The following is an 18,530-nucleotide window of genomic DNA, read 5'->3' on the forward strand; positions in this document are numbered from 1 at the left end:
AAAATTTGTAAAAACTTGTTAAACCAACACAATCCTTTTCCTCAAAATTCAGGTGAATTATGTTGTAATTCTTCGGGATTAGTGCCATAATCAAATGTAACATGTGACGATGAGATAGGGTTCAAAGCTATAAAGAAAATGGCAGGGCGAAGTTTTTCTGAAGTACCTAAAACTACGTAGATAGGATAGGGTTGTTAATCAAGCCATAAATAAATCTGTCAGAGTTAGAAACAAAGATGCTGTAATCAACCTTCAGCAGATATTCAATGGTGTGTAACAGTCCCGAAAAGCTTATATTCTTTTTTTAGTTTGTACTAGCGTCGCATCCAACTTCTTTATTTGATGGTGTTTCTTTAAAGAAAGGCAAGAAAGCCACCATTATGAAAGCATATTATGACGATCGTACCGTTGATATCAACTTCATGAAGGACGAAGCTGCGTATGTTTGTACAAACGTCAAGTATAATTGCTCGCCAATTCTCAAAATAAGAGTGGTTAATATAAGCTTTTAAAACTAAGTGTCATGCTGCAAACATACAGACAGTAACAGTAAACGACGATGGTGGTAGGAGATATTGGGTCAAGCGATTTTATTTACTACTTAGTAGCACTGTAGTAGCTGTTGGAGCAGTCACAGATGTACCTACTAGTATTGCTTGGAGCATTAGCTCCTTCAACGTAAAACTAGCTACTTTATAGGAAACTAATAGCCACTTCTTATAACGTCAGTACCTACATTGTATTCTGTTCAGTTTCTAGCACATAAGTATGGTTATTAAAGGCGAGTCCTTTCATTTTCTCATGCTGTTACAGGATGTGACACGACCTCTGTTTTGTATGGTGTCGGGAAAACGAAAGCTGTAAGTCTAATAACAACACAGACAGATTTGAAATATACGGCTAGGTGTTCAGGTATTCAGTCACATGAGGAAAAGATATTTAAAATTTAAGCAATTAAATGCCAAGATGCATCTAAATTTGATTGACTTTGAAGACTCGCAAGCATCTCCTAAGGACATATCTCCAAGTTCAAACGTAGCTAGAAAATTAACTAACATCTAATGCTAAAGAATGATGACAAAAGAGAGAGTATGAATTAATACGTATACCAATAACAAGGCCGCATAAGGCCGAATGCAACATCAGATGAGAGTAAAGATGGCAGGAGTTCCACTAAAGAACACCAAGGAGTTTGTCTACCTCGGGAGCAAAATAATATGGGACGGTCGGTCTAAGAGCGAGGTCGACAACCGTATACTTCAGGCTAGGCTTGCATTCAATAAAAGGTCGAAAATAATAGAATCCAATAATATAGACCCAAAACTGAGAATACTCCTCATCAAGACCTATGTATGGAGTATCTTGATGTACGGCTGCGAAACATGGTGCCTATCCGAAAGAAATAAACGGAGACTAGAGGCTTTTGAGATGTGGTCCTATAGAAGACTGTTAGGAATTTCCTGGAGAGACCATGTTACAAATGAGGAGGTTCTCCAAAGAATCGAAGGAGGAAGGCACCTGCTCAGGACCTTGTCCGAAAGGCGTGCAAGATGGATCGGCCATGTTATACGACAAGAAGGCCTCTTGCATGTCATAATAGAGGGTATGACCGAGGGGACCAACTCTAGGGGACGCCCACGCCGAGAGTACCTGGAGGACCTGCTGGTGGACGTGCGCTGCTCATCATATGCAGAAGTCAAAAGAGCCGCACAAGACAGGGAAAAATGGAAGAGGAGAGTAGATAAAATTGCTGCAAACCAATCCCAGGATTGAAACCAGAGAGAGAGAGACCAATAACATGTCCCGCGGCGAACTTCTCTTGCTAATTTCTCGTAAATGCAATACCTTGTGCGGAAAATCATCTAGCTGTCGGAGGGTAGGAATAGAATGTTCTGATATTTGTGGCCACTGTATTGGGTTATCATTCAGTAAAAGGTCTAAAAAGGCCCGGTGAAAAAACTTTAAAAAGAGTTTTTTTTGTAACACTTTACATACTATATTGCAAACACTATTTAGCAATAAAATATATGTTTATCAATTTTCATTTATTCAGTGTTTCAATTTAAAATTATACATTCGTGCTACCCGTGCACAAATTATTCACCGGCAACCATAGCGGGCTAGGCCCGGCCGCTGCACCTCGTAGCCTACTCGCCGTGCCGGGTTTCGACGAGTGTTAATTATACACGGTGTCCGGAAACTCGTAGTACAAGCGGGAAACTGGAGAATCTACACCACATGGGGAATCCAAAAAAACATAAAGTTTTTTGATTTGAGCATTTTCAAAAAAAAAAAAAAAAACCAAAAAAAAATATTTTTCGGCTATTTTAGGGTTAAAGTTTTTTCTGGTGTTTAGGGTTGAATAACAGATGTTTTAACCCTGCAGAGCAGAAATATTTTATGATTACACCGGGTTAAATGAAGGGTGATTTCAAAATAATGCTTCAAATCCGAGTTTCTTCATTTGTTTTACTTTCAAATAGTTTTAATTAGTTGGGTACTTTGATCTTAAGTAATAATTTATAAGAATTTGATTAAAAAAAAAAAAAAAAAATCAACTTCAAACTCGATTTACTCGATAACGAAAGCTCAAATAAAAAAAATATATACTACAAAATCGACTCCAAATGTGATGTAGATTCACCAGTTTCCCGCTTGTACTACGAGTTTCCGGACACCCTGTATAGGTCAGCAATGTTACATATCGTTTTAAAGCTTATTAAATTTTGCAAATAGTTTGTAAGAAGCATGCTTGTGTATTCCCTCGGACAAAAAATAAATTCAATTTCAAATCACAATTTTGCTTGGAGTTACTATATCAGACCGGCTCAAGTATCGGGGATCCATAGAAGCCCGAGTAAATCAGGCCTCCAAGAAGTTGGGCGTCTTGTACAGGGCTAGGAGATTCTTCAACAGTGACCAGCTGCTGACCCTGTACAAGTCTCAAGTCCGCCCAACTATTGAATTTGGAAGCCACCTTTGGGCTGGAGCCCCAAAATACTTAATAAACCTGCTTGAATCTGTGCAAAGGAGAGCGATCCGTCTGATTGACAATCCGTTGTTAACAGACTGATTGCCTTCTCTAATGCATAGACGCAATGTAGGCATGCTGTGTCTGTTCTACAGGTATTTCAATGCAGCCTGCTCCAAGGAGCTAGCAGCATTGATTCCTGATGCACCGGTGCACGTGCGCGATACTCGACGGACACGAGCTGAACTCCCGTTCACGGTTGACGTTGGATTCATGAGAACGGGCCGTTTTTACGACTCGTTTTTGTGTAAGTCGGCTCGTATGTGGAACGAGCTACCGGCATCTGTTTTTCCTCCCTCATATAATCCGAGCCTCTTCAAGGCCCGCATTAACAAATCCCTCCCTACAGCCCCTACCTTATTCCGCCTCACAACGCCGCCCAACCGGGTGGTGACAAAGTTCCCCTGTCTGTACGATGCACAGGCAGGGACGCTCTTGTGAGGTGTCACATAAAAAAAAAAAACAATTTTAGAATTGTTTTTTTTCTCACAACAATGTCATATATTATTTGTCAAACCATTGTAGATAAAAAAAGGTTTTAAATAATTTTACTTTATGGCAGTTTTATGAGAAGTACATCCGTGTAAATTTTTTTCACATTTTTTACTTTAGGAGAAATAATGGCTTTAGGAGAACTCTACAATTTCAATGTTTGGGGGGGAGCGCAGGAAAGAAGGAGGGGGGAGGCGGAACTTTTGTGAAAATACTCCCTGCAGTAGGTACTATTCACCTGCAAAAATTCAGCGTTGCCCTCATTTGTCAAAGCTCAATGCGTTCGTTTACGGGGATATAGGATCTATGAACTGGATTAGAAAGCAATGTTATAGAAATGCAATCTGCTTCAGCAATTCACATATTTTTATTGACGTGTTCGTGGTGCTATAATTAATACTTTCAAAGTTTTGTTTTACGTTAAATTGACCTTTTATTCTCACTAAATGGTATATCTTAGTGCTTTTTTTCCTGTCAACCCCTTTCAATGTTCTTAAGAGCGCAAAACCAAGAATCGCATTATGTGGATCCCAGTCGGGTGTAGGGTCCTGCCCAGGGGAATTCAAAAAAGGTCACCAACAAAACATTCATCATTATATTATTATTTTCTCGTATCGTCCAGAAGGTCAACAACTTACAAAATTAACGTAAGAAACAAGTAGGCCGTGAATACCAAAGAAGGGAACAAAGACCTTGGGGTTGAACAAAAGCATTATATTTTTGTAATACAAGATTGTAATGATTCGTCATATATTTAAAAGTTTTGTTATTGTTTCGTTGAACTTCAGCCATTTGTTATTTATTTATTATTTAATTTAGTACAGAAAACATTATAAAACCAACACAAATTTAAAATAAATTTACTGAACCAAAAAAAAAAAATTTCTCTTGTTAATTCATTTGTAAAATTTACAAGTTTACATAATTACAATGATGGTACCTACATATTATTAGTATTCATATTTGAACGATTCGTTAGATTTTAACAATTTAATATATATTAACGATTCGTTGCATTTGAAAGATTCGTCATTTATAATTTTTTTTAAATTTTAGAACATAATAATAAATACGTATTGTTACAATACTACGTAATATCAATATAATACAATTGTTTTCTTGAAAAGAGAAATAGAAAAAAGTTATTTCCAAGAATTTCGAAGAAAAGTAGTATCTGTGTTATGCGTTATGACTTCAGTTTTTATGTGTTTTTTAATGATACGATATAAATATGTATATGATGATGATTATTTGAGTGCACGTTTTAGATTATAAAAGATGTATGTCTGTATAGATAGATGATGTATATATGTAGGTATATACATACAGATAGGTTATATGAATAAATGTTTTTTTTAATTATGTTATTGAAGAGAATTGCATCTTCAGTTTAACGTGGGAAAAACGTTAAACATATAGGGCTGTACATTTTTTTAAGCGTTATATCTGAACTATTTGTCATATTTGAACGATTTGTATTTTAATGTTTAATCGGTTCGTTGTATTTGAACCATCAGTTATATTTGTATAATTCTTTTTATATTCAACTTAAAAAGAATGCACGTTATTCTTATATGAATCGGTCACGTTATTCTTATATAAATATATTTTTTTTAATATTTGAGTGCCTAAATACGAGTATCTATTCAACCGTATAGTCAACTGCACGACAGCGAAGCCTAAATCGTGACTTTACTTACAAATGTGCGATACAATGAAATGTATCGTTTTATGTATTCTAAATTCTGAAAGCATATTATAATATATTACAGATTGTAACTATAAACTAACATGCACTCGTGAAACGTGCTGAGTATTTTCCTAAGGCGTAAGGGTACATTCAGTATTATTGAGTGTTCGGTGAGTTTTGATCCATGAAAACGGTCGTATTTTTCTCAATCGATATATAATCTACGTAATACTAGAAATTCAGATTTAGTTCAGTGTAGAAATTCTTGGATTAACTACCATATATATTCCTCATTGCCTAGAATACTTATTGGAGGGAAAAAAATATACCGAGTCAATGGACATCTTCTATTTATAACATAACAAATAAAATAAAAGATTGTTACTGAGGCAGTTTGGTTATGTGTAATAAATACTGTATCTATTTTTTTACTATTCATATGTAAAATCCCCTAAAAAGGGCGTTAAGAAATAACTAATTTAAGAAGAATATATAAATATTAATTGATTTTATAAAAGTTATAAATTAACTTTTATAAAAGTTATAAATTAACTTTTATAAAAGTTATAAATTAACCTTTATAAAAGTTATAAAAGTATTTTATGTAGTATTTTAGTGAAGTAAAGTAATTTATATACCTATACAAATTACTTTTTTGTAAAATTTAAAAAATATATTTAATTAATTAAATCCGTAATAAACCCATATTTTGAGAACCATCTTCATTTCAACTTTCGTTCTAATTTGCTCGGTGCTAACTAAAAATGGGTTTGTTTTTCTAAAATGGCAATATGTGTCGATAATTTAATTCCGTCATTTAAATTATTAAATCATCCCCAAAATTATTCCTAATACGAATTCAGACAGTGACACCTCTGTCGGATTCTTTTAAAACTAAATATTGTTTTTTTTGTGGGTGTTACCCAAATCTAAATTCTTTACACGGAAGGCTGGCTCTTAAAGGAAACATGAAACAGAACAAACTCCTACAGAAAAATAAAAAGGTAACGGTCTCAACTGGAAATCGAAACCAGGATCTGTGTCTTACTGGGACAACGCCTCTAACCACTCGGCCATTGTGACCCAATTATTTTATGTAATCTCATATTTCAAATTTAGAATGACAAACATTATCCTCAACTAATTTTAATGATATATTACATTGATGGGTTTAACCTCCAAAAGTAAAAAGAAAAGTTGTTCAAATTAAAATTAAATAAATAATTGTCCAATGCACAAAAACTATAGTATTATTGAAGTGAATTTTTGGGGATCATGTCAATCCTGAGACAAATTAAACATAGTAAAAAGACTGAATAATTTCTGTTGTGGGCTAGCTGCTTGGGTGGGAACCCGACGCTTTGGGCCGCTTGACCAACTAACCGATAGCAGTAGAGGGTGTGTATAAAATAAATCCCTAGAGCATCTTAAAATTATTTTTAAAAAGACTTACATTATGTAGGTACCTAATCAGGGCCAGTGAAAACCTTTATCAGCGCCTTGGCTCCTTGGCTTCTTGGCGCCTTGGCAAGTCGGCGCCCCCCTCTAATCGTATTCGCTTGGAATAAAACAGAGATTTTCTGATCACTGTGCAATTTTTCGGATCACTGATGACTGATGACCAATCCGTCACTTCTTTGACTAGAAATTAAATTAACGAAAAACATTTATTCCGGAAATATTATTACGTCCATCCCTATATTCTTCCACCATTAAATTACAGGTAGGTACTTACCCACCGAAATACATACTTACATTGCTTCGTGGTTTAAACACCTTGTTTCAAAAATATCCCATAGTTCATAGAATATTCCTTATGCAGTCATAGTAAGTAGGTCTCGTGCTCAAAACATATATTAAGATACTCTATTTTATATGAAAAAATACGAATAAATAATAAAGTCAGTAGTTGAACTTTTATCGGTCAGTGGCTGAGTTGACAACGCTTCGGGTTCGCACCCAAGAGTCGTGAATTCAATTTCTCTGCTGGCTGAGACCTCCGTCAAAAATCAAACAAAATTTCCTTTTAGTGTGATAATAGTAGGAGTTTATCAATTATCAGATATTGTCGAGTTCTTGGAGGATAAGTGTACACTTATTCGTAACCCTGGAATGTTTCTTTCTTTTTTATAAAACATAAATTTTAAGAGTAACAAGTAATAACATTTGTAATTATTTGTGTTTATTAATTATGTTATTACTTGTTACTCTTAAAATGTATGTTTCATATCACATTGTAAAGAAGAAAGGGTTTAGACCTGAGGTTTCCAAACCTTTCAGGCCCATTGCTCACTATTCAAGTATATTTATCTTCAACGCCGCTTTAAAACTCGCAACATTGTATTTCGCAACAAAACCTGTCTTTTGACCCTGCTCGCTTATCAATATATGGAGGTTTTACCTTAGCAAATGAAATATCGACCTGCCAAAGCCTTGCACAATGACAGGTCCGCGACCAAGCTAATTTTAAACACCTTTGGCAAAGAATCGCATTGAAAATGAGTTCGATGCCGCGTGTGTAGTGGCCCATGTCGCTCGGTTCGGTGTTCAGTTGTTCAGTATTCAGTGTTCCGTGCTCCTCGCCAGGTGGAGTACGCGTTGCGACAGCAGAGGTGAAAAGCCGGCAATTTTCCCTTTCAAACAAATCTGCATTTTAATCTTCTAATATAAATGATTTGCTTTTAAAATACCGCTGAAAGCATTTTGGCATAATATTACCCGTCTATCTATTGCCAATTTCTGTGCGTTTTGTTTCTACTTTCTACCTACTGACGTTTTCTGTGCATTTGTTTACGTCGGTGACAGTTTGTTATCAGCGGTTCCGCGAGTGTTTTCAAAGTTATTAAAACTTCTTAATACAGTTGTTATTTTACTTATTTTAATCAGTTTGGGAGTTGTGATATTGTGGATCTCTGAATAATATTTAGGCTGTCGCATGATGTGTGTTTTTATTTACTGTCAGACATACCTGCTCTAATTCCTACGTGTTTACCTTCGTTTTGCTCGCCGTTGTTTGTATTATTGCAGTGCTTTCCGCAACACAAACTAGGTGAAATTCAAACACGATATGAACTTTAAAATATGTTTTAAGTTATGAATTAGCTACGTGTAATACAGTTTGAAAGTGCAGTAGTCATTTCAAGTTGGATTGCTGGGTTTCTCAGATGGCTCGGTCCCCGAAGACGGCCCAGGCCCACGGCAGGTCGAGGGTCGGCTCGAAGGAGCTGAACAGACTCCGTGAGCATCTTGGAAAATCTCATGGTAAGTCATCTCAATTTATTCGGCATGTCTGTTGCATCCTCATTCATCATAATTGTACTGCTTACGAAATTTTGAAGAAATAACCAAATCCATTACGTTATGCTTATAATATGCCAAGATATTTTATGTTGAGAGCGTCCAGACAGATTCAATTATAGTAGTATATTTATTTACGCAACTTAAATAGTATTAATATGTAAATTGGTTACATAATCTCCTAATGTAAATATATGCAAATAAATAAAAATAAAAAATGATTTTTCACATATTTCCTCACTTCTTTTAAATTAAACACTTTTCCCCCTTCATTCGCTGCTCTATAAATATAGTAACGAGTTCTGTTATTTTTACTTCTTTCACAATATTTTAATATGTTATATATAAAACCTCGTCAAAATTAAAAAAAAAAACAATTAATAGCAAAACTTACTTATGTTTGAAAATGAAGGACTGCCAATTGAATTGCTTACGTGAACAAGATATCGCCAACAAGCAAATGAATACAAAAAATCGTTCATCTACAATGTAAATAAATAAAAAAACATAATTCTTAAAATGTAACAAATTATTTTTGAAATGATATTTCTATAAAGGAATTTATCAGATCTATCACTCAAAGTTATGCTTTTGTAAAAAAACATCTGATAAGATCGAGAAAAGGATGTAAAGAAAAGGTGAACGTAGATAAAAAAAAACTTTTTGTTCGAATATTTGACCTACCTCTTGTTAAAGGTTAAATGTGCAAAATGTTATCAATTGTATACAAATCAAATCCACGCCGCCCGCTCGCCCGTCTCAAACATACACTCTAGTATATTTGAGATTAAGTTATGCTCCTTACGCACTTTAGAAAGTACCTACAGACTTGAACTCAGTTGAACTAAATAAAAAATCTATTTTCCACAAATTGCGTTGGTAGGTACCTACATGTTGAAGAAATAATAAGTACCTACCTAATTATCGTATCATGTGCCGTCGAATATTATGTGCTAATTGAAAAACAAGTAAAATGAACATCTATGAGTTTCATGATATGTCAATCCACCACAATTTTGGAAAGAGCATTGTTGTAAATACGTAGGTCTAAACTTTATTACCAGGTTCAAGTTTTACGTAATTCTCTCTCATGTCATTGGTAATAATGAAGTTATAGATAATACAGACTAGACAATGTTTTCCATGTAGATTTGAATTGGAACCGAGATCACCATTGACTTAGTAACTTTTTTTTAGGTTCTAGACCATTTAGCTCGCGCTCTGTCTCAATACTGCCTGACATCGAATATCGCTATTACATTTACATCGAAAAAAAAAGAAAAAAAAAAGTGAAATGATGAAACTAATTTCTGCATTATGCACACATCGCACTTCTTACGTTCTTATTTATTCCATGACTGGCTGAAGTCCCCGACTCTGTCCGGGCTTTACGCAGAGTTTTTCGAAATCTCATGCAAACAGTGACCTTCCTCTTGTTTTGAACGTCAAGTATGTAAAATTTCATCAAGGAGTGCCATTCTTCTGCTTTAAAGCGAAGCTTAGTGCTAAATCACTATTTTGATTAATCTTTATAACGAATTGGTTTACATTTTTAATACCAAAAAAATATGTTTTAGATAAATTGAAGGTTTTCCTATCGTTTAGCTTGACTAGAATACAAATAAATAAAAAATTACTCAATAAAAAATATAAATATAAACTACCAACAAAAATATTTTTTCAATAGAAATGTATGAACGCGTGAGGGAAACAACTTTTTTTAAGTACAGTATTATATCTATGATTATCTGCGACAGTTTCACTTGATTAACTTTTTTGCTTTCTTATAAATTTTTTACAAAATAAATAATAACCATTTTTGCGCATGAAATCGAGCGTTTCTTGGCTCCGTTTGCCAAGCGATTTTAATGCCTATTACCTACAATATAAGGTATACCAAGAATATACACATTTTTGGCCTGTAGCTTCCTCTGAAGGAGTAATAAAAGGGGATAGGGATGTTTTTTTCGAAATCCCAAGCAGACAAATGACCTTCCTCTTGTTTTGAAGGTCAAGTGTGCGAAATTTCATCAATATCGAATTGAATTGAATTGTAATATATTTATAGGGTGTGGGTACCTTTTAAATAACTACCTTGTTTTCTGTAAGATTTAGTTTACAAAGACTTGTAGCTATATAGTTTGACTATTCAGATGTGCATCTAATCTATCGGACGCATGTTTCTACCAATAATCGCTTGTGATTCCACCCCTCTTCCCATCTCTCTTTTTGATTTTATTATTTTATTTTTTTGCACTCATTAATATGTTTTTACACTCTATGCGACTTATTTTCTTCTCCATGGATACTATTTACTAGGTTGGCGTTCTTGTCGATCCATATATTGAACATGCACCTGCGAACTTCACTATTTATAGACATCGCGTAACTTTATTGGAATTTACAGTTTGAAACAATTTGATATCGTGGGCGCTCCTAATCAGTTTCATGGAATAATTCGTTTTTGGCACAATTCAATTCAATTCAACTCAATTTAATTTGTTTATTCCTTTAAAAACATTACAAAATTACATTTCAATTCGTTTTCTTTTAAGTATATTTGTAAAATGGTATTACATAATAAATAAGCGGAACAATGAACAATGAACTCTAGGAAACAAATCCTGTTTGATTTAAAACTTCTGTTAACTTTTATCTTATGGTATAATGTAGTTAAAAGTTTGTCAACCCATTATTTTTAATAACATTTAAAAAAAATTATAATAAATCGAATTCAATAATGCTATTATTAAGTTCTGCGAGTATTTTACTTAACCTTTCAAGCCTCTGTCATATTGACAATTACATTTCTTAAGGATGCTGTCAGAAAGTCAGATTTATAGAATGTATTTCCGCTTCTCAATAAAAGCCAAATAAATGGGATAATTCTGATCGTATCCGAAAACTCATAACTGTTTTTGAAAGATGGATAAAATACGCCTTAAAATTTGATTGTTATAAGTAAACATATAATTTTTTAATATTAAAATTTTTAAATCAAACATAAAAAGTTTAAAAAATGGCTCACGCTTTCTAAACACTGAACTAAAAATTACAAAAAAAATACTTTTTTATTAGAAAAATGTAAGTATTTAAAACATTACTGCCACTTCACTTTTTTTCTTTTCATACAAAAAAGGTAATAGGTAAATTCACAAAGTTTCTTTAATTTTTCTCAAATTGCAGTGGGAAACATTCAACGAGTTGTACATTTTAATTTTTCTGGGGTTAACTTCTGTTTTTTTAACACCTTTTCTTTCCACTTAATTTTTCTAACTGTGACGGTAAGACCATATGAGCTGTTCCGAAAAGCGAAAAAATTGACTCTACGAAAAAAAAAATCGAACAAATTAGCCTTACGAGTTAAAATATTATGTGTTTTAAAAAATTTCATCATACCATAGGAACAGCGCTTCATCTGTGTCACATCTCCCTCTCCTCTGTCAGTTATTGGCATTGCATCATCGCCCGTAATGTTCTGTCTCTGAACCTTGCGCGTCATCGCCGACGAGGTCGTTTAAAAACAATGCGATTCAATAAATACTATATCGACCTTTTTACAATAAACAATTAAATCAATATTGTCTAAGATAGATACATTTTATAAAAACCTGTGCCATATAATAGTGTTCAATTCATACCTCCGGTGAAGCCAGGTAGAAAAGCTAGTTCGTGAAAAACTTTCTTAAAAAACTGCTGATTCAACATTCGAAAATTTTCCATAATTTTTCTCTTATTCCGCTTCACTCTTAATACGCAATATTTCACTTTCAAATAAGTGGATTTAGCTTTATTAATTCAAAACATGATTTATTGTGTCGGGGAGACGGAAAAATAAGCACTTTTAATTTTAATTTCGTTTATTAAGTCACTTACGCGATATGTCATTTAGTATGCCGACGGCGACTATGTTCAGATAAAGAGTTGGATGATATTCATAATTATCGTATTAGAATTAAATCACAAACCAGTCTATACAAACCTAGCGTAGCCCAAAAACTACTTGAAAACTGGGATATAACTCTGAAGGGGACGCGAGCAGGCGTTATTAAAGGTTCCCCAACATCTATAGTAACTTTTAGTAATAATATAACTAAATTCAAGTATTAATTCAAAGTAAACATTCCATATTTACCGTGAAGCGGAATTCGTAACCTTTACCAAATTTCTCCTCTGTTTTATATTGTAAGAAATTAATCATGATATTAATATTCTAGTGTTTATATTAAAATGCGGTGCTAAATTACTATGCATTGCAAACATTTTAAAATTATAACGTATAACTTCTCTGGTTTTTGTTCATCCGATGCGAAGACTCAAAGAAATATGTATTTTACATAATTTTATTGTCTTACAATTCACAATGTTTGTCTAGTTCTTTTCGAACGGCTAATAGGTTTGTTGCTTCGGCTTCGGCATACCTTTAATACCGTTACTCAGCCATAGGGTTGCCATCCGTCCCGATATATCGGGACTGTCACCTTTATTGAGCTATCTGTCCCGACGTCCCGACAAAAGCCTTAAATGTCCCGATTGAAATTACGCAATGCAAATTTTAATTTTCCGTGCGTCCCATAGCCCAGATACTGTGGAGTCGATTTTACAGTGTCAAGTCAATTATAACATGACTTGTACAGAGTTCTACAATTATGTTAAAAGATACCCAGAATTGTTGAGAAAAGCGAAATCTTCTGAAAAGTATGGCCAGCCAAATACTTCTGCTAGTACCAATTAAAGTAACCTATAAAACAAACATATTTACTTACTTATTATAAAATAAAGAAATTGTTTAAGTATTACAAAATTTTTATTTGCTCCATCCTGAAACGTCCCGACGAGACCCTGGCCGAATATGGCGACCCTACTCAGCCAACACGTATTCTACACAGTGAGATTTATTGTTGGCTAGGTGGATTTTGAACTCGCGGTCATTATCATCATTACGTCATCCACAATTCACTTATCTACTCTTTCTTCATCCTGCGGTCTATTATATTTCATGCAAAATCATCATCGTCGTCGACGCTATAACCCTGGGAAACCCATCAGTTTCCTAGTGGCCTAGGCTAGAAAATACCAATACTCCTACCAATTTCCTGCGGTCTCCCAACTAGAGTTTGGTCGATCGATCTTTTTACACGCCCGAGTCGCTCACGATCACGATCCACTGGCGAAGTGACGAAGTACCCGCTCTTGTATCGGGTACTTTTGCATATGGAAAAATGCCATAGAGCAGATGCACAGCCGGTCGCCGGGATCCTGTCGTACCGGAGAACTGAGTACCCTAGTCACTCGTCGTACTTTCTTTTGATTTAGGTAGGTAGGTACTATAGGTGTAGGTCACCGTAGATGAATGATGATAGATTATTTTAGATTTCAGGTAACTATCTACCATCTCTATTTGTCTGTCACAAGAGCGACATTCGAGATGCCGGTCTACAGATTTTATGTGATCGCTCCTCATACCGGCACGCATCACGGGATACGGGTGCTTACGATCAAAAGTTCGTGACTCGTGATTCAATGATCGGGTAGTTCCTGGACTAATCCCAACGCTTCGAATCCTGCAAGATTATTATGATAAAGCCTCTTTAGTGATTTTTCACACGCCCTGGCCAGCGGAGCCGTCCCATTTGAACTTCCAAAAATCTTAATATTGACTGCTCTTAAACCATAGTATACGAACTGGTTTGTAGCTTGTCGACTAGAACTCATTTTCTGGTTTGACGCCGTAGATTATTATTACAATTTTCCTAACGAAATATTGAATAATTCAATAGCTACTCTTGCGCTTCTTCAAGAGAGTGTTGCACAATAGAAAACATCTTGAATCACCTTCAAAATAATTAGCTACGCACATGCACATTGATCAAACCAGGTTTTATGAAATAAACTAAAACTGGTATTTAAATCTTTACAGAAGTTGTGGTGAATGAAAAGGTTCAGGTTTAGAACATTTACGGTGTTAGTTATTTTGCTCATTAATAAATAGGTATCCTCCTTAGCCCTAGGTAATTTGTATATATATTACAATATACGTTCTTATTAATCCTTTAAATCTTCATTGAATTCCTTTAGGATGCTGATACTTTCAGCTCTGAAAAAACTTCGGTAAAACGTCAGAAAACTCGGAAATGAATATGATGTTAGTATTGCAGTATTGAGATTTACCTTTGCGTGGCTTACCTACTATTCGCTAGTTCCCTGGTCTGTGATAAATCACTCGGAGATTCCCAGGAATCTGAAGTGCGATTGCTTGTCGATTGATTCAGTAAAAAGTAACAGTATTATTCAGATAGCTTGCTATTTTTATACTATTTTAGTAAGTAAACATTGTGACAGCTGATTTTTCCGATATTATGTTTGCCGTGAGACTGCCTCACGTCATGTTTTGGACAAATTAAATCGATTGGTTCGTGACGAGAGTGTCAGGTTAAGGTTTTTATGTTCCATTGGCAAGTTGGTTTTATTGCATTCCCAGGTGATGTGTTGTCTGGGCTGGAGATGGCCAAAACACTTTCAAGCGAAATTCAATCCGAGTCTCCAGAATTGATTACTGGCTTTTGCCCAGTAAATCTTAATTTTTTAAATATTTTTCACTGCATTACAGAATCTGGGTCAAATCATTTATCTACATATATAATACCACTGCATCGAGGTCGATGATGAAGAAATCTAGTTTAGAAAATAAAAAAGTTTGCGGCTGTTTTAAGACCTGGTGACCCTATGCAATGCAAGCTCTGAACGTTCCTGGGAATTCATTCTGCATCACCCAGTATCCCCACCATAGGAGAGAATAATATCGGTTTGGTTCTTTTCTAAATCCCCGCTCAACAAACTATACAGACCTAACAACCGTTTAACGACCAAGGCTATTTTGGATATAAACAGGTTTTTAAACTTGCATTTATAGTGACATACTAGCTGCCGTTCTAAGCCTTGAAAATGTATTAATAATCTGACATAGACAACGTCTCCGTTGAATCCTGATACACTGTTCCAGTTTTTCTTAAAGATGTGACTGTTTGTACTATCTCCCATTTCACCTCATTCCTTTATTTGTCGGCGGTACTTTTAATAAAGTTCACCAGGGTTGTCATTGGTTATTCGACTTTCTCCTGGTTACAATTTTGGGCTTCTTGTGCTGTAATGAGTGTCCAACATTGGGGCAGATGTGCCTCTAAGAAATGAATAGGAGCCCAATCGGTGGCCAGTGGAAGGATGCTATTTAGTTATGGCCTATTTTTAGTGCCAAGATATTAATGCCCTAAACTAAAAAAAAGTTTCTTCCCCTCCATTGTCTACTTTTCCGGGATATACGCAGATGATGAGTTGAGATTAGTGTCATATAGACAGCGACCTTTGGTTAATTTTGCACACTTGACGTTCAAAACAATAAGAAAATTACTGTCTACACGAAGAAAAATGAGTATTGCTGATTAAAATCCGGTTAAAAACGGGATTGCCGGCCGTTTCCTCTTAAGCTTTTAGTACATTCCCAATAAATCAAAACACGTTTTCAAGCACCAACATTTGTCCTGGAAATATACAATGACGAAATGCAAAAATATTCGAATTTTATAAACACGTGTTCCGACATCGCGATAACACATTCGTGTTTTTCTGGAAGTTTACTAGGATACCTATCAATTCATTTGTTAAAGGCCTGAAATCCTGTTTTTATCCGGATTTGGAATAATCTGAAGAGATTCTTAATAAAGTAGCAATATTTTATACCAGTAAGCTTTCTCCTTGTTCATCTGATTTTTAAAAACTCTGCGTAAAACCCGGACAACGCCGGGGAATTTAACTAGTATCACATTAATGTACAAATTAATAAGTTCGGTAACTTTTGTAGCACTCAATATATCTACTAGTAAGTATATCTGTTTTGAGTGATCCACACTATACTCTGTATTCTAGCGACTTATTGATCGTTCCCAATGGAAAGGTTGGAAAATCGAACGGAGTAGAATGGGTGCAATGACCAAGATTAACCCTTTGATTGCTGCATTACACAACATTCAATGTACCTAATATACTTAGGTAAACTATGCTGTTTTATGCTCTGTCATTATATACAAATCACGCAAAGATTATGTATATTTACGTAATAACATCAAACATGCAATAATTTGATGCTAAAATAACGCGAGTGTTTTAAAAAAAAACTGGCATTTAAAAATGGTTAAGGCGGGCTATAGATAGATATTCACGGCTACGTTTCACACGTGGCTTAAGCTTTGTCAACTATAAGCTGCCATACATATCCACACATAGCGGGCCACGCGCACGCTACGCTCGGCTGGGTGGGTATGTGACGTCGCCAGTATATTTATTATTATTTCGCCGTTTTTTATGAAAAATGATCTCAAGGGCGATGGATACGTATACTCAATGATAAAATACGGAATAGTTTTTTGGGGAAACTCAGTAAACGCCAAAGATGTTTTTATCATCCAAAAGAGGTGCCTACGAAAAATTACAAACTCTGATCACCGGGATTCATGTAGACCAATTTAAAAAAAATATTAAACTTCTGACAGCGACGGACATATATATAATGGAGTTATGCCTGTTAGTACGATCATCTCCAGAAAAGTTCCCACAAAAAAACTCAACACATAAACACGCTACAAGGTTCACAGAAAACCTATTAATCCCAAAAGCAAACAAAACTATTTTTCAAAAAGGACCACACTACATGGCCATTAAAATATATAACAACCTTCCACGTAGCATCAAACAAATAACCGACACACTTAAATTTAAATCAACACCAAAAACATTTCTTTTAAACAAATGTCACTACACCTTGAATGAATACCTTACATGAATTAAATACCTCTGTTTTTTTATTTTTTATTTACTGTTATTTATTTTTATTATGTGATATAATGTGTATTTTTTTATATTAACTCCACACAGGAGGCCCTGAAGAAAATAATTTCCCTCAGGGCCTATGTCATCTTTGGGGATGCTGTGTGGAGGGTCTTTTTGTGGAGAGGAAGGAGTGAACATGGGTCTTGAAGAGTCCCATGTTGTAGGAGGGAGGAAACACAGAGGCCGGCAGTTCGTTCCACAGCCGAGCTGTTGAACTTAAGAACGAATCGTAGAAGCGATCCGTTCTCATGTGACAAGTGTCAACTGTGTACAAATGTTGGGCACGCGTTTGTTGGGTTAGCTGGAAGAAATAGGATGTAACCTATAAGTTATACCCTTTGTACTCTTTTTGTGCAATACATATTTTTGAATTTTGAATTTTGATGTGTTAGGACTGTTAGAGGTGTTAGGTATTATCAGCGTTTTGGCATTTCTGCGCCTGGAGCGAGCTGCTCCAATTGCGCCCGCGTAGGGGCTGGCCCTGGTAAAGGGGCGTGCCTATAGCTAACTACGCAAACGGTTCACTGCCAAAACAGCATTTTTAAATGTAAAAAATGTTTGAATTAAGATTTTTTTCACATTTAAAAAAGTCACCGTTAATCATTTTTATTATAATACATGGTATGTATTTTAAAATGCCGCTCTTCATTTTTAATAGAACTATATTTTATTGGGGAACAATACCTTTTGGTACAATATTCCAATAGAATGTTCAGTCAGTATATAACTATAGGCCATCTAATATATTTATTATTAACGTAATGTATTTATCATTAGTTAGGTACTGCCAAGAGTGTCAAGAAATGTTCCTTCTAATATCGCATTTAGACTTTGGCCCTATTAAAAGATCATGTCGTTTAGGCGACAAATCAAAAATGACACATTTTAAAGCGAAAAATTAATTTATTCGTCAACGTAATATGAATATGCTTTCATTATCGTAATTTTTTTCGTGAAGAAAAATAACATATATATCTGCGTTGGCCATTTGATCTTCTTTTGTAATGTTAATACCGCAACTGCTCCCAACCATCTGGAGCCAGTGAGACTACGGCGTCCTAATTGGGGAGGCTTCAGCCTCAAAACGTGGTGGTGGAAAGGGGAAAAATATGGCGAAGAGAAATCTGTGGAGTACCT

The 18,530-nt window shown here is 35.0% G+C and overlaps 1 protein-coding gene across 2 annotated transcripts in view; it reads left to right on the forward strand.

The window, feature by feature from the left end:
- Positions 1 to 7,791: 7,791 nt before the first annotated feature.
- Positions 7,792 to 18,530, forward strand: part of LOC149423424 (phosphatidylcholine:ceramide cholinephosphotransferase 2-like) — a 165,601-nt gene continuing 154,862 nt past the window's right edge. For both annotated transcript variants that reach the window (XM_089631536.1, XM_089631537.1), the window contains exon 1: positions 7,792 to 8,474. In XM_089631536.1, coding sequence (XP_089487662.1) covers positions 8,378 to 8,474 — 97 coding nt within the window. In that variant the 5' untranslated portion in view covers positions 7,792 to 8,377. The remainder of the gene's footprint in view (positions 8,475 to 18,530) is intronic.

This window comes from Hesperophylax consimilis, chromosome 5, assembly GCF_061612785.1.
Source record: "Hesperophylax consimilis isolate HC1 chromosome 5, BYU_Hcon_1.0, whole genome shotgun sequence".
Taxonomy (NCBI): domain Eukaryota; kingdom Metazoa; phylum Arthropoda; class Insecta; order Trichoptera; family Limnephilidae; genus Hesperophylax; species Hesperophylax consimilis.